Consider the following 24,877-nt stretch of genomic DNA (forward strand, 5'->3'; position numbering starts at 1 on the left):
CCTCGCTCTTTTTTCCGTGGCTCGGATCTTGACCTTCCTTCAACAGGGGGATGAGCAGAAACTGGCCTTGAGTACTATCAAAGGGCAGGTGTCGGCCTTAGCAGTGTTTTTTCAATGGCCCTTGGCCACATACTCCTTGGTTCGTACTTTTCTTCAAGGAGTTAGGCACTTGACCCCTCCAGTGCGGTCTCTGTTGCCACCTTGGGATCTCAGTTTGGTGCTCTCAGTCCTCCAGAAGCCTCCTTTTGAGAATCTTCGAGAGATTCCCCTACTTACGCTGTCCTAGAAGGTGGCCTTTTTGGGGGCTTTCACCTCTGCGCACAGGGTGTCGGAATTGGCGGCGTTACCCTGTTGTTCACCTTACTTGGTGGTTCACAGTGATAAGGTGGTGGTTCGCCCCTGTTCATCGTTCCTTCCTCAGGTTGTCTCTGATTTTCATTTGAATGAAGACATTGTGTTGCCTTCCCTGTGTCCCAGGCCAAAACATCCGAAGGAAATTGCTTTGCATGCCTTGGATGTGGTCCAGGTGATTAGGGTGTAATTGGCAGCTACAGAGTATTTTAGGAAATCATACTCCCTATTTGTGCTTACGGATGGGCCTTAGAAAGGGTTTTCCGCTTCCCCTGCGACCATTTCTGGATGGATCGGATAGATGGTGATTCAGGCCTATTCCATCAAGGGTCAGGTTCCTCCTTTCCCTATCAAGGCACACTCTACTCGGGCGCTCAGTGCCTCCTGGGCCTTCCATTATCAGGCATCAATGATGCAGGTTTGCAAGGAGGCCACCTGGTCGTCGGCGCACACTTTCACAAAGTTCTATTAAGTGGATGTGTTGGCATCTGTGGATGTGTTGGCATCTGTGGATGCTTCCTTTGGCCGCAAGGTTTAGCAGGCTGCTGTTTAGAGGACCTGGTCCTCTTTGAGGGTGTATTTGTTTTTTTTCAGGTGAGCTCCAGTTGTTTTGGTTGAGCTCCTGTTTACCTGGTTGGCTTTAGTTAGCCTTGGGAAATTGTTTTTCACTGTTCCCACCCCTCATGTTTAACACTGCTTTGGGACGTCCCAATGGTTTAGATGATCAGGAGCTGTGCCCGTCAATGAATGAAAGAGAAAATGTGATTTTTGACTTACCGTAAAATCTATTTCTCTGATGTTCATTGACGGACACGGCACCCACCCCTCTGTGGAGTTGTCATTTTTCTGACACCTACAGCAAAGAGAGGGAGTACACCCCCTGGGACTGCCCATAGGCATACCCAGACTTGTTTTCTGCCTAGTGCCCTACTCCTGTAGGGGGCAGTATAACCCAATGGTTAAGAAGATCAGGAGCCATGTCAGTCAATGAACATCAGAGAAATGGATTTTACAGTGAGTCAAAAATCCCATAATCCAATATGCAGCTGCGAGTGTACACAGCAGTAAATCTGGGCATCTGGCCTTCATTTCGGGGGGGCAGACAGGATGCATGCCTTGCTGCACTCTTGGAGGTTTGTACAGCTCACTGGTTGTGACACTTGGATTGCAGTTGAGGTGGGTGGAACACAGTACCATTTTTTAATTTGGTACATTTTCCGTACTCCCAGGCAGGTCGTCCTATTATATCTGCACAGCCCTTCGTATGGGACTTCCTTCTGCACATTTTTCAGGACACATGCAGCTGTATCCACACCTTGCCAGCTCCACGGCTGCAGTACACTGTGATCCTTAGACATTTCTGGGCTCCTTCTGCCCCTGGTGCAGAATCATTGGCACCCCCCCCCCTTCCCCCTCTGCGGGTGCTGTGAGTGGTCCTTTTGGAATCCTTCTCCGGCATATTACAAAGGATCACAGGTACAAAGCCATCAGTACTATGGGTCTGCACAGCTTGCGATCCAGATACAGTACTGGGTGGTTTGCAGTGCACTTCCTAAGAAACCTGAACCTGACATTTCAGATCTTGGTCTGAATTATAGCCCTCACCTGCTTCTTCCTTAACCCCTTTTGGGGCAGATCCCTCCTCTGTCATGTATAGGGAGGAGTTTAATGCTGTTATGGCTAGTTTTTGGGAACATTTTCAGCCATGATTACTCACTTTGCAACACAATGGCTGCAAACGGGTTTCCTTGCTCTCCAGAATCATCTGTTTCTGAATTTCCTGCTGTGGCTGGGAATGCAGAGGTGGGTGCCTTCTCCTTGGTAGATGGTTTGATACTTGAGGAATCTGTCTACTTGGATACGCCTACAACTAAGAGGCTCCGTAGCTAAGCTCACTGATGCAGTTCGCATACGTCTAGACCTGAAACAAACAGGTCAGTTGTACTTAAGTTTTCTCGTCTGTGGTCTCCTAAAAGCCCGCAGCTAAAAGTAATTTTCTTGTACAATCATTTTTACACCCTTTTTTAAAATGGTGATTGGCCTAACCCATCTAAGGTTTTTACTCCTCCCAAGCAATTTGCACGAAAATGCCCTATGGAGGATGAGGAACTACACTGCATCTGAGCACTACAAAACGAAAACACTATTTTTAATTCATTTTTAATATTTAAAGCAAACTCGCCCATCTATGAGTTCTTTTGCTGAGAAATCATTTTGAGAAACACCCCCTAGCATTTCTGGCCATTGCCTTCTTGAGTAAGGACAGATGATTATGTAGCACTTACTTCCTGGAATCCATCTGCTTTTGGCTTACAGGCACAAGGGTGTGCTCAGCTGAGAAAACCCCTCCTGAAGATTCCTGGGATGTATGACATCATTTGCCTAGACCTGAAAACCAGGAAATAACTGAAGAAATGTTAAAACAAGTAAATATGAGTAAATATGATATACTCCTATCTATTTACTAATGCTAGTAGCATGGAGTAAAAATAGTCAATGGGATTGAGAGAATGAAGTTCTGCTTTAACTGTCCTAGTTAGGGATGTACCAGCATTTAAGACTAGATGCCTTTTGAGGTGGGGATGCCTATCTCGTACTATCCTGCACGTTTACAATTAACAGGGGGGAAAGAATTTTGCCCAAGCAAAATCTCAATCTGGGAAAATCTTTGTCTTGGTTTCTGGAAATAATTCCTTTAGTTACCCAAAGTTTTTCAAGGCAAAACCTTGATCTAAATCCCCCAAGCCTGCAACTAAGTCCTCCTCACCAAGAAGGTATGCCCCCACAAGCGTAATTTCCTTTGCGTACACCTGGACCTGGGACAGGTGGTTGGATCCAGAAAGTTGTCGCAAAATAATACAGATTAGAGTTTCTTCCCTTTCAATGCCACGTTTCAGGTTGTGAAACCTGTCAGCTTCCCTACTTTCTAGTTATTTTATGTGTAGGAAGGGGTTACCAATGTTCTGGGATGGGTTTTAAATGTATGGTTATTAATTGCACCTATTTGACTGAATGCCAGGTTCCTTAACACCAGTGAACATTTGACACAGTGCAAAGTGCCCAGAAGGCCAAAGCTGCATTAAATGGCGCAGATATTTATGCTGGATGCTGCACACTAAAAATAGAATATGCCAGGGTAAGTTTTACTCTTGTTGCATGTATTTTTGTTTTTTTCGTCTGCTATAATATTGATTGTCTCTTTCATTGTGTGCAGCCTACACGTCTCAATGTTATTCGGAATGATAACGATAGCTGGGATTACAGCAAACCCTACTTGAACAGGCGAGGTAGGAATTTCAAATCAATGGTTCCTATGCAAACATGAGAAATTACATTCAGTCTTTTATGGTGTATGGCAAAATCCTGATTAGGGTTCTGGTTAGATGCTGTCCAGGGTATTGTTTAAAAGGCTGTCTGTGATAGCTTGCAGTTTTCTACTTTTCTCTCCATGCAGCCTCTTTTTCCCTGTTGTCCCTTTTCACTTTATCGCTATCACGCTTTGATGAGGGGGAGGGATGCATTTCCAAACCATAAACTTGCACGCTGCTTTTCAACGGACGAGACTTTGTTCCTACGCGTTAAAGCTGGACAAGGCATTCAGAAGTCCAGAGGAGGACGTCTCAGCAGGCTGACTCTACACCTCTTCATGCATCACTGAGACAACTGCAAACAGCTCTCCGAAATACCATCCTAAAATCAGACTTGCAACTCACCTTGACTGCATTCTGCATGCATCCTTACCACCAGCACAGGCTCTCAGTGGAGGACATTTGAAAATCTTTTATTTGCTTGGATTCAAGCTGTCACCGGGATGTATTCTGACTTATCTCCAGTAAAGAGGTTGCAAATCAGTCTTTTAAGAGGACTGTTGAGCATGTCCAAAGCTTAATACATTGACTTTTGAGCTACTATATCCACGTATTATGGACCATCGATCAATGTAGTTTAGCAAAAGTTTATACAAGTTGGGTAACTGTTTTACCAGTGTACTTTAAATAATCAACAACAAAATTAACTGCAGTGATTTGTCCACATTTATTAAGATGAGGGAGTGTATTATCCAACTGTGTGAAGAACAGTTTTAGAGGAGCTTACATCTTTTCAAATGTGATACATTAAAAAAATGTATTATAGCATTTGTGTAGTATTTAGGATGTGTATGACATTTGGATAATTTTCTTTTTATTTACTAAATGAATCAAAACTGAAAAATACAAACTATTAGGATGTTCTATAGCACTTATGGGGCATGACCTTCCCTTTTAAAACAGTGTTTCTCTTTCGTTCATTGACAAGTACAGCTCCTTAGAATTCTTAACAATTTGGTTATACTGCCCCCTACAGGAGTAGGACACTAGCCAGAAAAAAGAACTTAACTAAGGCTATGGGCAGTCCCAGGGGGTATACTCCCCCTCTCTCCTATAGGTACTCAGTTTTTTTGTGCTTAGTCAGGAGTAAGTGTCTAGTTCCCTACCGGGATCTCTGGTCCTGACATTTTTTTCCTTTTTTTAAATGGCTTTTTTTCCCCTGATTTTTTTTTCTTCTTTTTTTTTCCCTGCGAGATCTACAATCAACTGCCCGACTAGGCAAGGGGGTGGATAATCTAAATCCAGGGGTCACCTCAGTCTGGCCAGCGAGTGCCGTGTAGACCAGAGCTCCACGCTGGGTTGGCCGCGACTGGCCGCATCCTGGACCAGGATGGCCAGCGAGTTAACGTCTCATGGGGACACATATGACTGGGCGCTGATAGTCCGCGTCAGTGTTACACGCATGCTGGACTGGTAAGTAGAAGGCCCCTTCCCTCCTTCTCAGATGGTAACTGGGATGCGGGTACTCCTTGGGGTGGCTGGTCCCTCAGGCTTTGCAGCCTACTGGCCAGACGCTTCTTTCGGCAGCTCTAAAGAGGTCGTATGCCGCCCCTCCTCCGCTGCCTCGGTCTGTCCTGGTCCCTTTCAGGCGCCTGAAAATTTAGGCCGCTTGGCCGAGCCGGGCCCCTCCTTTTAGAGGGGCAGCACTGTGGGGGTGGTCCAGGTTTGTTACCAGATCCTGAATCTGGCTCTGTTGCTGCAGACGTGCCCACCCTGCGGGGTTAGTCCACATTCCCTGACCTGTCAGTGAGGATATTTCCTCCACAGCTGTAGCTGTGTTCAAGAGGCGCTGGTTGACGCAATGAATACATCCGTGCGGGTGACTTTGCAGATGGAGGGTGCAGCTGAGAAGGCTGAGTAGGTTGCCGTCACCTTTTTTTGGCACTCACTAGCCATCTCGCAAGGCAACAGTGTTTCCTTATCCTTCCTATTTTGACAAATTTGTCTATATTAAATGGGAGCGTCCAAACCACCCCCTTGTGGTTCCTGAACGCTTTGCTGTGAGGTACCCCTTTGCAAAGTCACTACTCCAGAAGAGGACTGTTCCACCAGTGATGGACCCCCTCTGTCTCCAGGTTGGACAAGGCAACCATGATTCCGGTTGAGGAATCTCCGGCCTTTAAGGATCCGGCTGACAGGTAGGCGGAGGCTGTGGCCACAATATATTCTCTACTGCTGGCTTGGCCCTTAGGCCAGTCCTGGCCATTGCCCTGGTGTTACAAACACTGAGTGGGTTAAGCTTTTGTGCCATGACCTAGAGGGTAAGCAGGTTCCCCGCCTTGGCTGAGTTAGCAGACCAGCTTGTCCAGGGGCTGCAGTTTGTCTGCGATGCCTCTTTGGTTGCGGCTCCCCTGATTTCTAAGCTGTCTGTTTTGGCAGTGGGCTTAAGCGTGCATTTTGGCCTAAGTGTTCGTCTGCAGACCAGACTTTTAAGAAGCTCTGACTGCCTTTACTCCTTCAATGCGATCACCTGTTTGGGATTACCCTGGATGACATCATTAAGAGTCTCACAGGGGGCAAGGGTACCTTTCTTCCACAGGAAAGGAAAAAGCACCTCTTTGCAGACGTGGCCCGACTTTCTCCGCTCACAAGAAGTTTTAAGTCCTCCTCGGGAGGTTCCAAGCAGCCCTGGTCTGGCAGGCCGAGAGCGGAATTTTTTCCAGCCCCGCAGACAAGGCATCTTCAGCTTGAAGGTGTGCCCTCACCCGTGCCGGGGGTGGGGGGATGTTTTACTGGTTTCTGAGCTGTGGACCTCCTTGGTAAACAACCAGTGGGTCCACAAAGTGATACTGTCCGGTTACAAGTCGGAGTTCCGTTCTCCCTCCGGAAAGGTTCTTTCCTTCCAATGTTTGTCCCGAACTGATTGCAGGCTCTCCTTGGGGCGGTGCATGTCCTGTCGCTTCAGGTATCGGAATGGTTTCAAGACTTTTATTCAAGCCTGTTCGTGGTCCCAAAGGAGGAGGGCTAGGTTCATCAAATTCTGGACCTTTGGGCTCTGAACTGCTTTATGCGGGTACAGAAGTTCAGAATGGAGTCAATTCGCATGGTGGTGACATCCCTTCCTCAGGGAGACTTTTTGCTTCTATCGGCATCGCAGATGCTTCCCTCCACATTCCAATGTGTGCCGGACTCTAGCGCTTCCTCCATTTTGCTGTGGGAGAGGAGTTTTACCAGTCGTGGCGTTACCCTTGGCTCTCGCCTTCACTCCTCGGGTCTTCACAAAGCATTGGCCCCGGTTCGGACGTTGCCACGTCAGTGTGGGATTGTAGTACTGGGCTCCCTGGATGACCTCCTCTTGCGAGTGGAGCCCTCTGCTGTCCTGTTGGACGACGTAGGGATCACTATACATGCCCTGAAAGAGTTTGGTTGGCCTCTGAATTAACAGAGGTCTGCTCTGATTCCATCCAGAAAATTGGATTATCTGGGTCTGACTCCGGATTCAGCTTTAGACAGAGTATTCCTTCCTCTGGTATCTACCTTTTGAGGCGGTTCTGTTTGCACGGTTCCATACGAGGTCCCTTCCAAAGGAGATCCTGGTGAAATGGGATGAGTGTTCGAAGTCCCTGGACAATCCAATTCGGCTAAGCCAGGAAATCATGAGGTCCCTGGTTGGTGGATTCATTTCCAGGCTCTTCGGCAGGGCAAATTCTTTCTTCCCTTGTATTGGACAGTGGATGCCAGTCTGTTCGGGTGGGGAGGTGTCCTGGGCCTGAGCTCTGCTCAGGGTTGTTAGATGCGGGACGAGTCCAGATTACTGATCAGCACTTTGGACGATCAGGCTGTGCCTGGATCACTGAATGGATCATCTCAGGGGACTGCTGGTACAGATCCAGTTGGACAATTCCACAGGAGTGGCCTATGTCAATTACCACGGTGGAACAAAGAGTGTGTGGGCAACCCTGGAAGTACGATGCGTTCTGGCCCTCTCTGCCGTACACATTAGAAGAGTGGAAAAATGGCAGGCGGACTATCTCAGTCGGCAGGAGTTGGACCAAGGGGAATGGTCCCTTCACCCAGACATGTTTCGTCAGATATATCTTCGGTGGGGCTCCCCTGAGGTGGATAGATTGGCATCCTGACTCAACAGAAAGGTACCAAGGTTGTGGCACGGTCATGGGATCCTCTGGCGAACGCCACAGATGCTCTGGTGGCCTCGTGGGGCCAGTATCTGATTTACACTTTTTCCTCATATCAAGCTTCTGCCGCGGCTTTTACGCAGGATCAAGGTGGGAGGTTTTCTGGTCGTTCGTTCTAGGGGCCCTGGACTGGCTGGTCTTTTGTTCGCCAACCTGGTGCGATTTAGTCGCTGACGTCCCTTAGAGGCTGCTTTTTAGGAAGGATCTGCTGTCCCAAGGGTCGATCTTCCATCCTGCTTTACAGTTGCTGGCTTTAAAGCCTGGCTGTAGAAAGCCAGGTGCTGAAGGATAGAGGTTTACCTGGGTCAGTGATCCGACACTGCTGAAGTCTAGGAAGTCTACCTCTAGGAAGATCTACCATTGCACGTGGAAAGCCTACATATCGTGGTGTTCACCCTCGTTCTTTTTTCGATGGCTTGGATTTTGACCTTTCTTCAACGAGTTGTTGAGCAGAAGTTGGCCTTGAGTACCATCAAGGGCAGGTGTAGGCCTTGGCAGTATTCTTTCAGTGGCCCCTGGCCAAGCATTCTCTGGTGCATACCTTTCTTTAAGGGTTTCGACATCTGACTCTGGCGCAGTCTCGTTTACTGCCTTGGGGTTTGAACTTGGTGCTTTCAGTTTCCCTGAAGCCTTCCTTTGCAAATCTTCGAGAGATTCCCCTGCTTACACTGGCCCAGAAGGTGGCCTTTTTGCTGGTTATCACCTCTGCTAGCAGGGTGTCGGAGCTGGCGGCGTAGTCTTGTTGTACCCCCTACTTGGTGGTCCACAAGATAAGGTGGTTCTTTGCCCATGTCCGTCATTCCTTCCTAGGTTTGTCTCTGATTTCTATTTGAATTAAGACATTGTGTTGCCTTCCCTGTTTCCTAGGCCCAGACATCCTAAGGATGTTGTTCAGGCAACTTGAGTGTATCTGGTAGCTACGGAGTCTTTTTTGGAGGTCAGACTCACTGTTTGTGATCATGGACGGGCCATGAAAGAGCTGTCCGCCTTGTTTGCGACCATTTCCAGATGGATCAGACAGACGGTGACTCAGGCCTATTCTATCAAGGGTCCGGTTCCTCCTTTCCCTGTAAGGCACATTCTATTCGGCGCTTAGAGCTTCTTGGGCAGGTTTGCAAGGCGGCAACTGGTCGTCGGTGCACATTTTCACCAGATTCTAGAAAGTGAGTGTGTTGGTATCTGTGAAAGCTTCTTTTGGTCGCAAGGTTTTGCAGGCTGCCATTTAGAGGGTTTGTTCCCTCTTTGGGGGTGTGTTGTTCAGGTGGGCTCCAATTGTTTTTTTTTTCTGTTAAGCTCCTGTTACCTAGTTGGCTAAGGTTTAGCCTTGGGAATTTTTTTGTTGTTCCCACCCCTCATGTTTGACACTGCTTTGGGAAGTCCCAATGGTTAAGAATTTTAAGGAGCTGTGTCCGTCAATGAACGAAAGAGACAGACAATGGGATTTTTGACTTACCGTAAAATCCATTTCTCTGATGTTCATTGACTGACACAGCACCCACCCCTCTATGGAGATGTAATACTTCTGACACTGCTTGTAACAAACCTGAGTACCTATAGCAGAGAGGGGGAGTATACCTCCCGGGACTGCCCATTGGCGTAGTCAAGTTCTTTTTCTGCCTAGTGTCCTACTCCTGTAGGGGGCAGTATGACCCAATGGTTAAGAATTTTAAGGAGCAGTGTCTGCTAGTGAACATCAGAGAAATGGATTTTACTGTAAGTCAAAAATCACTTTTTTTTTTTTTTCAGTTGCTAGTAATGGCTAAGAATACTGATACCGTTAACAAGCCTGCATAGGATGCAGAACAAAGTTTGTGTGTTTGACATTGTGTATACAGTGGCAGTGCAACTAAAGCACTTTTGTCCTGTGTGATATTGGCCATTTAAAGCAAAAGTTCCCCATTAAAGAAGCCAAAATAAGCTAAAGTATAGGCAAAGTTTGAGTCATGCTATTCAGTTTTCATTTTGAACATAGAGATTATTTTATTAACTATTGTAGTAAGCACTAAGTGTCATTTCTGTCTGCTGCTTTGTTCCTCTGCTATCAGCAGGAATCTTTTCTGACAAGTTTTCCTGACGCCAAGAGAAAAATGGTAACAGGGGAGGGACCTCTGCCTGATTGGCAGCCTCAGCTCTTTTCCTGTGTACTGTGTGAAGGGGGTGCGTTTCTTCCCTCCAATAAGCTCTCAGAGTTCTCCTCACTGAGCTCTGCAGAATTTAACTTCAGCCCCCCCCCCCCCCCACACTTTTTTCTGAACTCTTCAGACAAACTTAGAAATTCAGCACTTTGAAAGGATGTAGATAAGAGAAGACTGTGGATAGACAGATACAACCTATGTAGGACAATTTTGTTTTATCTTTGTGTATCTCCTGAAGATCGTTCCATCACTGGGTATATTGAAGGGTTTCCAACCACTTTAAGCACTAAGGTGCTTGGAGAAGTTTGATTTTGCTGCCTTCTGACCAGTTCTCTGGCGTGTGACTTGGTCCAAAAGGAAAGGCTGGCACAAACGGCGATGCTCATTCTTCTCTTTTATAATTCTACTTCAGCCTTTAGTGTTGGTGCTCGATTACCTTTTAGATGTGCCAGGGATGAAGCGAAATGAGCTTTGAAGGGATGCTGATACTCCCCTCTACTATATTATTTTAGCTAAATAAAAATATATGTATAGCCTTGTTGACTGTACACCTAATAGATGATGAGCATGGAGGATTCATTTAATATCCATCTATGTTGTATGAATAATACTAGCATATATGGGCAATATTCTGAAAAATCGGGATAGCTACAAATTCATACCACTGTATTTATACAGAGTTTCAAGTTGTGCTGAAGTAAGATACCATCACATGTGTTTTAAAGTATTATTAGACATTCATTGCAGAGATAGAATGAAGAAAATTAGAATGAGAAAAGGCATATTAAAGTGATTGTAAAGTCTAATTTTTTTGGGTTAAAAAATAACAAACATTTCATACTTACCTTCTCTGTAAAGTGGTTTTGCACAGAGTGACCTGGATCTTCCTCTTCTCAGGTCCCTATTCTGCTCTCCTGGCCCCTCCCTACTGTTGAGTTCCCCCACAGCCAGCAGCTTCCTATAGGGCAACCTGAGCCGAGCCTCAGCTCCGTGTATCCATTCAGACACGGAGCCATGACCTAGCCCCTTCTCCTTCTCTCTCATGATTGGCTCACTGGACTTGATTGACATCAGCAGGAGCCAATGGTGCCGATCTGCGATCTCAGCCAATCAGGAGGGAGAGTCTCGGGCAGCCGAGACACTCCTGAAAACATTGCCAGATAGAGATGGGCTCAGGTAAGTATTGGGGGGGTGTTGCTGCACACAAGGCTTTTTATCTTAATGCATTAAGATAAAAAAAAAACCCTCTGACTTTACAACCACTTTAACATCTTTTCAGTTTGTTTAGGAAAATGTTTGTAAAAAGTTCTTAACGCGCCTGGATATTTTAGATATTTGGTATGTATGATATGTACAGCGCCTTACCAAAGTATTCACCCCCTTGAATTTTTACCTATTTTGTTACATTACAGCCTTAAGTTCAATGTTTTGTTAATCAGAATTTTATGTGATGGATCAGGTCTAAGTTGGTGAAGTGAAATGAGAAAAATATATATACATAAAACTATTTTTTGGAAATAGAAAACAGAAAATTGGCATGTGCGTATGTATTCACCCCCTTTGTTATGAGGCCCATAAAAAGCTCCAGTGCAACCAATTACCTTCAGAAGTCACATAATTGGTGAAATGAAGTCCATCTGTGTGCAATCTAATTATCACATGATCTGTCATTACATATACACACCTTTTTTAAAGGCCCCAGAGGCTGCAACACCTAACCAAGAGGCACCACTAACCAAACACTGCCGTGAAGACCAAGGAACTCTCCAAACAAGTAAGGAACAATTGTTGTTGAGAATTACAAGTCAGGGTGAGGTTAAAAAAAATATCCAAATCTTTGATGATCCCCAGGAGCACCATCAAATCTATCATAACCAAATGGAAAGAACATGGCACAACAGCAAACCTGCCAAGAGATGGCCGCCCACAAAACTCATGGACCGGGCAAGGAGGGCATTAATCGGAGAGGCAGCACAGAGACCGAAGGTAACCCTGGAGGAGCTGCAGAGTTTCACAGCAGAGACTGGAGTATCTGTACATAGGATGACAATAAGCCGTACACTCCATAGAATTGGGCTTTATGGCAGAGTGGCCAGAAGAAAGCCATTACTTTCAGCAAAAAACAAAATGGCACGTTTTAAGTTTGCGAAAAGGCATGTGGGAGACTCTCAAAATGTATCGCAGAAGGTGCTCTGGTCTAATGAGACTAAATTTAAACTTTTCGGCCATCAAAGAAAACGCTATGTCTGTAGCAAACCCAACACATCACATCACCCAAAGAGCACCATCCCCACAGTGAAACGTGCTGGCAGCATCATGCTGTGGGGATGTTTTTCAGCAGCCGGGACTGGGAAACTGATCAGAGTTGGGGGAAAGATGGATGGTGCTAAATACAGGTAAATTCTTGAGCAAAACCTGTACCACTCTGTGGGTGATTTGAGGCTAGGATGGAGGTTCACTTTCCAGCAAGACAATGACCCCACACTGCTAAAGCAACACTTGAGTGGTTTAAGGGGAAACATGTAACTGTGTTGGAATGGCCTAGTCAAAGTCCAGACCTCAATCCAATAGAAAATCTGTTGTCAGACTTAAAGATTGCTGTTCACAAGCGCGAACCATCCAACACGAAGGAGCTGGAGCAGTTTTGCAAGGAGGAATGGGCAAAAATCCCAGTGGTAAGATGTGGCAAGGTCATAGAGACTTATCCAAAGCGACTTGTAGCTATGATTGCTGCAAAAGGTGGCTCTACAAAGTATTGACTTTAGGGGGGTGAATAGCTATGCACATTGACTTTTTCTGTTATTTTGTCCTATTTGTTGTTTGCTTCACAATAAAGGAAAAAAAATAATCAAAGTTGTGGGCATGTTCTGTAAATTAAATGATGCAAAACTTCAAACAATCCATGTTAATTCCAGGTTGTGAGGCAACAAAACACGAGAAATGCCAAGGGCGGTGAATGCTTTTGCAAGGCGCACTGTATGTGTAGGTGTACTCCTAGGGTATGTTTTTTGGAATATATCTCCTTGTGGGTATCCTATAAAAGTTGTAGGATGTTTCTTGTAAGTTCTTTAGGCCCTTTTATCAGTATTTCAACAATTCTTTGTTGCTCCCTGAATCTGCAGAAATCTGAGCCATGGGTGACCCACCCGACTCAACAAAAGTTGATTTAATATCAACTGAGCGGGATTGAAAATTATCAGCTGAACAGTCCTCTATCTGAAAAGCCCATCTTGGCTGAATAATCCCATTGGATGTAATCTCTATTGGGGTATAACTGACAGTGGAGGTTCTTCCATCCATATGTTGTAGTGTTGATATGAGAATCAGCTGAGTTTCTATCATTCGAATGTATGAGAGAAATCAGTGTATAGCTACCCAAAGCAACAAATGCAGCACTACATTGTAATCATGATAATCTGTGGAGGTAATAACAGAGCATGAATGTTTAACTCCTAATTATTTATAACATACATTTTTTTAAGGTATGGAGTGGTTAGAAGCTCCTGTATTTTTACACTATATTGTCAAAAGTATTGGGACACCTGCACTTGCTTTGTGCACTAGTATTTAGTCATGTTAGAACAGGAAGGGGCCATTGTCCAAAATGTCTTGGTATGCTGACGCCTTAAGAGTTCCCTTCAATGGAACTAAGGGGGCAAGCTAAACCCCGGAAACACAGCCCCAAAAACAGTGCACAAAGCAAGATCCATAGAGACATGGATGAGCCAGTTTGGGGTGGAGGAATCTTTACATTTAGTGTATTCTCTGTAGACACTTTTTTGCTTCCTATTCCAGTGACCACTGTCTCTTTGACTTGGTTGCATTTCTAATGGATCTTTGTATTACAGTATTTTCGAATAATAAGCTAGAACAGGGGTTTCAACTTCAATTTTATCACGGGCCGCATCAGCATTATCTTTGCCCTCAAAGGGCCGGTGGTATCTGTAAGACTAGATGTCCAGAGCACCCCACCCCCCCTTACATCAGATGTCAAGACCCCCCCCCCAACCATTAGCAGTCAAAAGTCCCCCACCCTCCCTTACATTACAGTGCACCCCCCCCCCTTACCTTGTGCTGCTGCCAGGAAGGAGCTGGGAAGCAGAAGGTGAAGGGTCTGGAGGAGGACCAGAGAAAAGCTGGAGTCTGCTGAATGCTAAGAACAGGAGAGGTGAAGAACAGGGGGGTTCTGTGGCTGCAAAGAGAAGTACAGGATCTGTAGGAGGCATTTTATTCTCCTCTCTGCTGCTGTTTGCTGAGACAGAGAGGGGTCAGGGACGAGCCTCCCTGCGGCTACACAGAGAAGTTCAAGATCTGGCGGAGGAGTTCTGTCCTCCTCTCTGTTGTCTACAGCTGAGAAAGGGTGAGGGCAGAGATGAGGGTGATGCTGCAGGAGAGGTGCAAGGGCCACATGAAATTGCGTGGCGGGCCATGTGTTTGACACATGTGAGCCAGTGGATGCAAGCGGCATTGATCTTCTGGGTTGTACTGGCAGATTCTCCAATTTTATTCTACTTTAAAGTCCTGGTCCACGCTGGTGCGATGTGGGAAACCCTGCGCATCGGTGCCGGTTCCCGCATCGCACCAGAATCTCACAGTGGTTCACACTGAGATTTGCGAATCAATGTAAAGTTAATGACACCCCCAGATTGGATCGCAGTGCAAACTGACAAATGGTGCAGGAAACAGATCACATAGGTGTGAACACCCAGACGATCTGATTCTAGTGCAACCCAAAAAAAGGGTCCTGCACCATTTTGGTGTGAATGCGATGCAATTTCAGCCATACATTTTGTATGGCTGAAATTGCATCGCACAGACATCGCATGTGATCTGCACAGCAATGCGGTGCAAATCACATGCGATGTCTGCCATTGCACTAGTGTGAACCAACACTAAATGACCGCACTTCTGTGGTTGTTTTGTTGAGTGGTTAGAATATCTCATGTTTTTTATTAGCGTTTTTGCTCTCAGTGGGAAGAACTACTTTCTGCTTCTATTTGTGACCACTGTCTCCTTGACTTGGTTGCATTACTAATGGATGTCTGTGTAGCAGTATTTTTATAGAAAAAGGATACATGGCTATCCTTTTGTGCCATCCTGGAAGATTCCCCAATGTATTTGACTTTTAAATGGCATGACATTGTTTCTGTTTTGTTTTTCCCAAGGATTGGCTTTGGGAGCTAATTTTTCATCACCACTATGGGTGACAATTTCATCACTATGGGTGACCATTTATATTTTTTATATAAAGACCAAACCTAACCCGCTCTTATGTATCAGCAATAATAAAAAAGAGAGAGAAACCGCAGCAAGCACAATACACTGGTTATGACATGTTAAAAATATAAAATACAAAATGCAGCACTTCAGATAAAATCCTATATGGGAGAATTCAAAGAAAATCAAGATAAAAAGTCTAAGGGTGTATGGTTCAAATCAAGGTGCCAGAGTAAATCTTCCACCAAAGTGTAAAGTACACATTAAGGTGCCAAACCTGATCCTCCACTGACAATAATGAACACACTGAACCTTACCATATGAGATAGACCACTATTTTCATAATGGTCAAATGCGCAATGTTTGATTGTAACAGGGATCACACAGCCTCTGATCTGCATAAATCTTTCCAGATATAAGCTCATCCGCATCATAGGTATGGGCACATGGGTATCAAAAGAAATCAGCAGGGGAGCCTCATGATGAAGTAGGTTTTAACCCCATTTATTTGGCAATAGCATAATATCACTCAACGAACAAACAGCATTTAACGCCTGTAGGCCGCAGTGCTGTGGAAATGTTTCAAACCCACAAAATGGCCAACCTCCGTGCGTGGTGACATTTATGCGAACCAGCTCCTCCCAACGCGTTTTGTCACATAGACGTCATCAGGGGCATTATATTTTTTGTTTTAAGTTTTTGTATGTTTTGATCTGATCACCTGCCAATAGAAAGGGTCCACTTTGCTGTAAACAGACACACTGACAGAATGAGCCTACATTGTAACTGTAATTTACAAAATCTGGTTTGCTGTGAAACAATAATTTTATTCTAAAAATGTGTGTGTGTATATATGTTTTTGTGTGCATTTTCTGTCTAGTTCTTCTATTTCAACATTGTTCATTTATGTAGAATGTTAATTGTGAAACCATGTAATACAGGTTGTTTTTGGATTATGCTGAAACCTCTTGAAAGGAGACATCTTTGAAAATATCTTGCTGATGAAGCTTGTAATTGATTTCAGGTACTGTTTTTGTTATCTGAACCTATTTCTTGATGTAGTCTGTAATATTGTTATTATACTGTTGTACTATAAGCCTTTATTTATTTTTACAATTTTGTAATGATTGTGATTAATTTGTGCATGGTGATAGGCTTGAACAATACTTTTATTGTTTTTAGATAGGAGGATTAGAGGGCAAGAGTGTAAAGTATTGCTGGCCATACATGTAGCTCTATAATTGTTCACTATAACAATCATTTGATGAATACTATATCCTCTAGAAATGCCTTGCACTAAATCGGTAACCTGATTAATACACAGGTATTTTTATTAAACAAAATATGCACTTGGTGGAAAATCTGTTAGAATATCCCAAACTGATCTTGTCTTTGTTGTGTTCAGTGTTTGTTTCTGAACAAAAAAACATTTAGAAAATATGGAATCTATGGCTGATTTATTACATGTATGGCTATTTTAACAGTGTTTATACCCACTAGGCTTGTGACGGTATCAGATTTTCATGCTGCGATTAATTGATTAAGGTTTTGCCACGGTATACGGTATTATCACGGTATTCTATTATTAAATTTAAATTATTAAATTTCCACCTCACTTCAATTTCATTGCTGAATTTAGGGGCTTTGGTTCACTTATGCTCATTATTATATAGTCAGTCAGTACAGACTCTGTGAACCAGGCCTAAAATAGGTCATCAAGCAGTGTCTGGCCTAACTGGTGATAACTGGTCCTGGCGCTCGGCTCCGATCCGATGGCCTGGTCATTAAGAGGGCAAATCCTTGTGGTCAAGAAGTGGTTAAACCTGAAGGAGGTGTTGTTTATAAATTACTTTACTATTGCTTTAGGCCTGGTTCACATGTATGCGGGTTGGTGGTTCACATGTATGCGGGTTGGCGGTTCACATGTATGCGGGTTGGCGGCCCACATTTGCACAGGCATAGTAGCCCATTGATTTGAACGGGCTGCTATGCCCTCATTTTCCGCAGAAAAAAGGTGCATGCAGCATTTTTTTTTAAATTCAGTGGCCTTGAAATCCATCCTGCTTTTGCACCATGCGACTAACCTGCAGTTCCTGCTCTGGCAAGCTTTCTGCATTTTTTGTATACGTGGGCACGGCATTTAAAAACAGTTTGCGTGTGCAGCAACGGCAGGTAAGTCGCATGGTGCAAAAGAAGGATGGATTTCATGGCCACTGCATTTTTTTAAATTCTGCATGCACCTTTTTTCAGCTGAAAACGCAGGCATAGCAGCTCAAGCCCATTCAAATCAATGGGCTGCTATGCCTGTGCAAATGTGGGCCCCCAACCCGCATACATGTGAACCAGGCCTAAAGCAATAGTAAAGTCATTAATTGGTTAAACCTGCAGGAGGACCGGTGTTTTTGGACCAGTCATCACCAGGTAGGCCAGACACTGCTTGATGGCTATATAATAATGTAATGTGGGCTGCTATGCGTGTGTGTGTGTATATATATAATATATATATATATATTAGAGCTGCACGATTCTGGCCAAAATGAGAATCACGATTTTTTAGCTTGGAATAAAGATCACGATTCTCTCACGATTCTCTGTGTAACAAAAAAAAAAATTGGGATAACTTTACTGTTACGTTTTTTTTTTTTATTTTATTCATTAAAGTCTATTAATTGCGTTTGAAAGACTGCTGCGCAAATACAGTGTGACATAAAATATTACAACAATCGCCATTTTTTTCTGTAGGGTCTCTGCTAAAAAAATATATAAAATGTTTGGGGGTTCTAAGTACTTTTCTAGCAAAAAAAAAAACTGATTTTAACTTGCAAGCAACAAGTGTCAGAAAAAGGTCCAGTCTTTAAGAGGTTAAACTTCCTTTCTCCCTGGCAGAGGGAAGGAAAAGATACAAGGTAATAATTTTTGTTTATAGTTACTGGGAGACTTAATGCTGAAAGGTGTTAGCTGTGTGAGTGAATGAGTCATCCAGCTCACTGATATGTATCAATTCACAAGTCAGACCCAGGAGCAGAGAAACTCTGTATTTTAAAAATGCCACAATAACAATACCGTGGCTATGCAATACCGCGATATATCGAATTACCGAAAACCGGCATATGTCTAATACCCACTAAAAAAAAAAATCTGACTGGTGGGATCCTGAACAGTTTTTCTCCCTGGAACAGCAGACTGGTTGGTGTAAACATAGTGAGTCCAACATTACCTGATGGCTAGAACATGATCCGCATGCAAGTGTGTGTGTATACCCAATCCTTTGTTACCCCTAGGTCATATAGATTCTTTAATGAGGAGAAATATCTTCTTTGAACATATCCTAAGATTTGTTTGTAATTGGATAAATATGAAATATTGCATGTAAAACTTAATTTTTATCCTTTTACAGGCAGCTAGTCTAGAACTCCAGGGTATCAGGTTTTGGACATTTGGGTTTCTGATGTGCCATTTATATATGGCACTTCATGTGACACAAGAGTTGCCAGTGCGCCTGTGAATGACTTTGAACTGAGCTGTCATTGGACGATAAATAAAAATCATCAATACAAAGGCAGCAGCAGATTCAAGGTTAGGGTTTTATTTATTTATAGTGGAGGTGTTTCTTAATGCCTTTACCACCCCTTGTCCTGCACAATAACCCTTTCATCTCCATCCTCTCACTGTATGTGACCCCCCTCACCTCCTCCCTCTGTTTATGACCTGTACATTAATGATGTGCTGTATCTAGTGTACCATTGCCAAACTTTTGTTTTAATCCCCTTAATACCAGCGTTTTACAGAATTTCCAAAGAAATTGGCAAAAAAAAGATTACCCTCCAATAAGGGGTCATTTTAAGTTCATACTTTACTGACATTTTCACTTGCAATGTTTTGTACCATGAAGTCAAGGAAAACATTTTTATTTCCTAGAAGTTGGTATTTCTCTTTCGTTCATTGACGGACACAGCTCCAGAATCTTCTTGACCATTGGGTTATGCTGCCCCCTACAGGAGTAGGACTCTAGGCAGGATAAAACTTTACCACCCCTATGGGGCAGTCCCAGGGAATATACTCCCACTCTCTGCTATTAACACTCAGACTTTTTTCTGCCTAGTCAGGAGTAAGGACCTAGTTCCTTAGTGGTCCTAGCATTTTTTTCCTTTTTTTAAATGGAATTTTTTTCCTCTTTTATGATTTTCTGTTCCTGTGAGAACTACAACCTACAGCTGGACTGGGCAATGGACTGGATATTCTAGATCCTTACGATTTCCCCAGCGAGCGCGTGCAGGCCTCAGCTCTGGGCTAGGTCGGCCATGACATAGCCCCACTGAACGGGAGCTGGCCCTGCGAGTTAAACGTCTCGCGTGGACGCGTATGACCTGGTCTCAGCCTGATTGGCAGCGTGCCTCTTGGCTGGCATCACCTCCATTCTGATGATGCGGTAGTCTGCCAAAAGTTCAGTTTTGAGTGGGTGTTGTCCTGGTGGGGGCTTCTGCCAGGGCCCCCCTTAGTTAGAATGAACCCCTGAGGGTCCTGGGAGCCACATGGAGCCGCCATTTTGTTGTCTATGGCTGGCTGTGTCTTCGGCGGCCATGTTTGTGTTGTCCAGCGGCCATTTTCTTGTGGTTTCCCATTGACAAATAGCGGCCGCCATGTTTTTTGAGCCTTATGCTGTAAGGTGGGAGCCCCTCCTTATCCTCTAGTGTTGACTTCTGAACTCCCTCTTTCTCTCGGATCGCCGCATGGTGTGCAGCATCTGGTGTTCTTCTCTTTGCCCGACAGTGGCGGTAAAACCCTTTTGGGTGCCTTGCAGCTCTCCCTCTCTCTGCTATAGCAGCAGCTGGTTGTGCTGGGACTTGTGGTGGTGGGGGGGGGGGGGTCACTTAGCAGTGTTTTTTTTAGTTTTTTGCTTGTGTGGTTCCCCTGGTTACCCATGGAGTCCCTGGAGCATATTTCATCACCTGATCCCATCTACAAGGCAGCCAACCCTTCTGGGTCCCAGTCCACCCTGTCTGCAATGGCGGCGGTTCTGAAGACCTTAATGTCCAAGGTTGATTATGGTCCTGCATAAACAGACTAGCAAAAATGCTAGTGTCTGTGTCCACGCACCTTGAGTGCTCTGAGAGTGAGGATGATTCCTCTTCTACTACAGCCGCGCATGAAAAGGCGCTGGAGGATGCACTGATTGTATCAGTGCAGGAAACTTTAAAAAATGGAGGATGCAGGTGCGGCGGAGGCGCAGGTTCCTTTCAGTGCCCGCAGAGTCTCAAAAGTGGGAGAGGTTTTCCCCTTTCCCGCCTATTTTGACAAAATTGTCGCGAGTCAGTGGGGTTCCCCTAAACACAATATGGCGGTGCCTAAGCATTTCGCTAGAAGGTATCCTTTTGAAGAATCCCTGTTCAAGATGTGGATGGTCCCACCTGTGGTGGATTATCAGGTTTCCAGGCTGAATAAATCCACTCTAATTCCTGTGGAGTCTCCAGCTTTTAAAGACCCTTTTGACAGGAGAGCCGAGACTTTGGTCCGACACATGTTTACCGTGGCCAGTTTGGTCCTTTAGGCTAGTATTCACCATAACCTTGGTGTCTCAGACCTTAACGGAATGGGCAAAGCTTTTGCGCCATGATTTGGTGGGGGCCTTTGTGGAACTGGTGGACCAGTTGGTCCAGGGGTTACAATTTATCTGTGATACCTCTCTGGATGCTGCTCCCCTGGTTTCTAGATTGTCCGTGACAGCAGTGGTCCTTCGGCACATGATGTGGCTTCCAAGAGGGCCTTATGTGATCTTCCCTTTGTGGGGGATTGCTTGTTCAAGTCTTCCCTGGATGAAATCATTAAGGGTCCATAAGGAGGGAAGAGTACTCTTCTTCCATGGGCTTCCAGGGGCAAGGAGTCTCGTCGCAGATGTGGTCCTTTTTTCTCGGCTCATAAGCAGCCTTTTCATTCTTCAGGATCTCAAGACAAAGGAACCAAATCTGTTAGGACCTCCTCCAGAGGTTCCAAGAGGCCCTGGTCTGGTAAGCCGAGAACGAGTACTTCCTGACCTGCAGACAAGCCCTCTTCTGCCTGAAGGGGTGCCCTCACCCCTATCAGGGGAGGGGGGGGACGTCTTCGCTTCTCTCTGGACCCGTGGACCTCCCTGATTCAAGACAGGTGGGTCCACGAGCTGATTCGGTCCAGTTACCAGATCGAATTTCAGTCTAATCCTCAGGAGAGATTCTTTCCTTCCAACCTGCATTTGTCCAGAGACCACCTGCGAGGTCTCGATTTGCTACTACAAGGGGTGATTGTACCGGTTCAAAACTAGAAACGCTTTTAAGGTTTTTATTCAAACCTGTTTACAGTTACCAGGAAGGAAGGCAAAGTTCATCCTATTCTGGACCTCAAGGCCCTGAACCGCTTTGTGCAGGTACAGATGTTTCGGATAGAATACATTTGTACGGTAGTGGCATCCCTTCATCAAAGTGATCTGCTGGCTACTATCAATATTAAGGATGCTTACCTTCATATCCCAATATATGTCGGGCATCAGCGTTTCCTCCACTTTGCCGTGGGCGTAAAGCATTATCAATCATGGCATTACCCTTTGGTCTAGCCTCAGCTCCTCGGGTATTCACAAAGGTGTTGGCCCTGGTGTTAGCATTGTTGCAACAGCGGGGGATTGCGGTAATGGGATATCTGGACGATCTTCTTCTGCGAGCAGAGTCTCCGGCTGCTCCAATGGACAACCTGGTTACTACTGTGCAGACTCTGCAGGATTTTGGTTGGAAATTTACATTCCAAAAATTTGCTCTGGTTTCGTCCACCAAGTTGGACTAACTATTTGGGTCCAACTCTGGACTCAGTCAGAGTGTTTATTCCAAGGGAGTTGGTCATCTCTCAGGACTTGCATGTGGGTGCTGGGCCTAATGGTGTCTGCCTTCGAGGAGGTTCCATTTGCACAGTTTCACACAAGACCTCTGCAGATAGAGATTCTTGCCAAGTGGGACAGGAATCCACAGTCTCTAGACAATCTGATTCTGTTGAGCCGGGGTAGGAGAGGGTCCTGATTTGGTGGCTTCGCTCTCTGCCGCTTTGACAGGGCAAATCCTTTCTTCCCCCTGTACTGGACTGTGATCAATACGGATGCCAGCCTGTTGTGGTGGGGATGCGTCTTAGGCACAGATTGTGCTCAGGGGGTCTGGACTCTGGAGGAATCCAGACAACCAATCAATATTCTGGAACTTCGGACGAAATGACTTTGTCCTGCCCATTGGACATATTGTCTTCAGGGGTGTCCGGTAAGGATTCAATAGGACAGTGCCATGGCCATGGCGTATGTCAATTATTAAGGGGGCACAAAAAGTGTCCCGGCAGCTCAGTAAGAAGCCAGCATTCTAAGTGGCTCAGAACATTTAGTTCAAACCCTCTCTGCTGTGCATATTCCAGGGGTCGAAAATTGGCAGGCGGATTACTTCAGTCGACAGGCGTTGGACCAGGGAGACTGGTCACTTCATCCAGAGGTTTCATCAGCTGTGTCTCCGGTGGGGAGTTCCCGAGGTGGTTCTGATGGCCTCTCATCTCAACAGGAAGGTACAGAGATTTGTGGCAAGGTCTCGGGATCCTCTGGCCGACCCCACAGACGCACTGGTGGCTCCTTGGGACCAGTATCATCTGATATATGCCTTTCCCCCTCTAAAACTGCTGCCAGAGACTCCTGCGAAGGCTCGAGGCAAAATGGATGCCTGTCATCCTAATGGCCCCAGACTGGCCTCGTCGGTCTTGGTACGCAAATCTGGTGCGGCTGGTCGCCAATGTTCCTTGGAGGTTTCCTCTCAGAGAAGATCTATTGGCTCAAGGCCCAATCTTCCATCCTGCTTTACAGTCGCTGGCTTTAACGGCTTGGCTGTTGAAAGCCAGGTGCTGAAGGATAGGGGGTTGTCTGAATCAGCGATTCCCATGCTATTAAAAGCTAGAAAATCTACCTCTAGGAAGATTTACCATCGTGTTTGTAAAACTTACATTGCTTGGTGCTCCGTTCCTTTTCGGTGGCTCGAATTTTGGCATTCCTCCAACGTAGTATAGTGCAGCGCCTGGCCTTGGGCATCATCAAGGGCCAGGTTTCGGCCTTGGCAGTTTTCTTTCAACGTCCTTTGGCTATGCATTCTCTGGTTCGCACCTTTATTCAGGGGGTTTGCCTGGCTCCCCCAGTGCGGTCTCTGTTGCCTCCGTGGGATTTCAATTCGGTGGTTCTCCAGAAACCGTCTTTCGAAAATATTCACGAGATTTTGCTGATTACATTGTCCCAGAAGGTAGCCTTCCTGGTGGCTATTACTTCTGCGTGCAGGGTGTCAGAGCTGGGGGCTTTGTCTTGTCGTTCACCTTGGTGGTTCACAGAGATAAAGTGGTGCTTCCTCCTTGTCAGTCGTTCTATCCTAAGGTTGTTTCTGGTTTCCATCCTAATGATGACATTGTGTTGCCTTCTCTGGGTGTGGTTCGGGCAATCAGGGTGTATCTAGCAGCAACTCATTTAGGATATCAGACTCACTATTTGTCCTTACGGATGGACCTTGGAAAGGATTGGCCGCGTCTGCCACGACCAATTCCAGATGGATAAGACAGATGGTGATGCAGGCCTATTCCATCTAAGGTCAGGTTCCTCCTTTCGTTGTTAAGGCTCATTCTACTCGGGCACTTAGTCCGTCTTGGGCCTTCTGTCATCAGGCGTCTGTGATGCAGGTTGGCAAGGCAGCCACCTGGTCGTCCATGCACACTTTCACAAAATTTTACAAAGTGAATGTACTGGCATCTGTGGGTGCTGCTTTTGGCCGCAAGGATTTGCAGGCTGCTGTTTGAGAGGACCTGGTCCTTTTTGAGGGTGTATTGTTTTTTCAGGTGAGCTCCAGTTGTTCCTGGTTGAGCTCCATGTTACCTGGTTGGCTAGGTTATAGCCCTTTTTTTGTGAATTTTTCTGCTGGTTTTTTTCCTGCCCCTCATGTTTGACACTGCTTTGGACGTCCCAATGGTCATATTCTGGAGCTGTGTCTGTCAGTGAACGAAAGAGAATATTGAATTTTTGTCTTAGCGTAAAATCCCTTTCTCTGATGTTCATTGACGGACACAGCACCCACCCCTCAATTGAGTTAGGTTGTTTTTTTCTTCTGACACTGCTTGCTACGAAACTGAGTGCCTATAGCATAGAGTGGGAGTATATCCCCTGGGACTGCCCCATAGGCGTGGTAAAGTTTTTTTTCCTGCCTTCTGGAGCTGAGTCCCTCAATGAACATCAGAGAAAAGGATTTTACGGTAAGAACAAAATCCATTTTTTTTTTTCCTTTTAATAAAAAAATAATATAAATCCAGTTATTAAATATTACCAAACCAAAGCTCTATCTGTGCTAAAAGATAATATACATAAAATACATTTTGGTACTGTGTTGCATGACCAAATAATTGCCTGTCAATTACAGCACTGAAAAATTGGCTGGTATTAAAAGGGGTATTACAGGCTGTTATTCAAAGAGGTTAAATGCCTAAATAGTGTAGACATAGACACACACCTATTTGGGTGAACTGAATGACTTAGGAGGGACTCTTCAGGTAGAGACCATTGTTGCCTAAATTTTCAGTCTGCAGAAGCAGTCAACAAATGTAGAGAAACCAATGGGCTTTCCTTTTAGCCAAGTGTGTGCTGAATACACAT

The 24,877-nt window shown here is 45.2% G+C and overlaps 1 protein-coding gene across 1 annotated transcript in view; it reads left to right on the forward strand.

Annotated features, from left to right (window-relative positions):
* HNRNPLL (heterogeneous nuclear ribonucleoprotein L like) overlaps positions 1–24,877 on the forward strand; it is a 174,980-nt gene that overhangs the window by 79,663 nt on the left and 70,440 nt on the right. Inside the window, exons 5-6 of the mRNA XM_082249368.1 lie at positions 3,391–3,487; positions 3,566–3,638. Of these exons, the coding sequence (XP_082105494.1) occupies positions 3,391–3,487; positions 3,566–3,638 (170 nt within the window). The remainder of the gene's footprint in view (positions 1–3,390; positions 3,488–3,565; positions 3,639–24,877) is intronic.

The sequence above is a fragment of the Pelophylax lessonae genome, assembly GCF_965119305.1.
Source record: "Pelophylax lessonae genome assembly, chromosome: 3".
Lineage (NCBI taxonomy): Eukaryota > Metazoa > Chordata > Amphibia > Anura > Ranidae > Pelophylax > Pelophylax lessonae.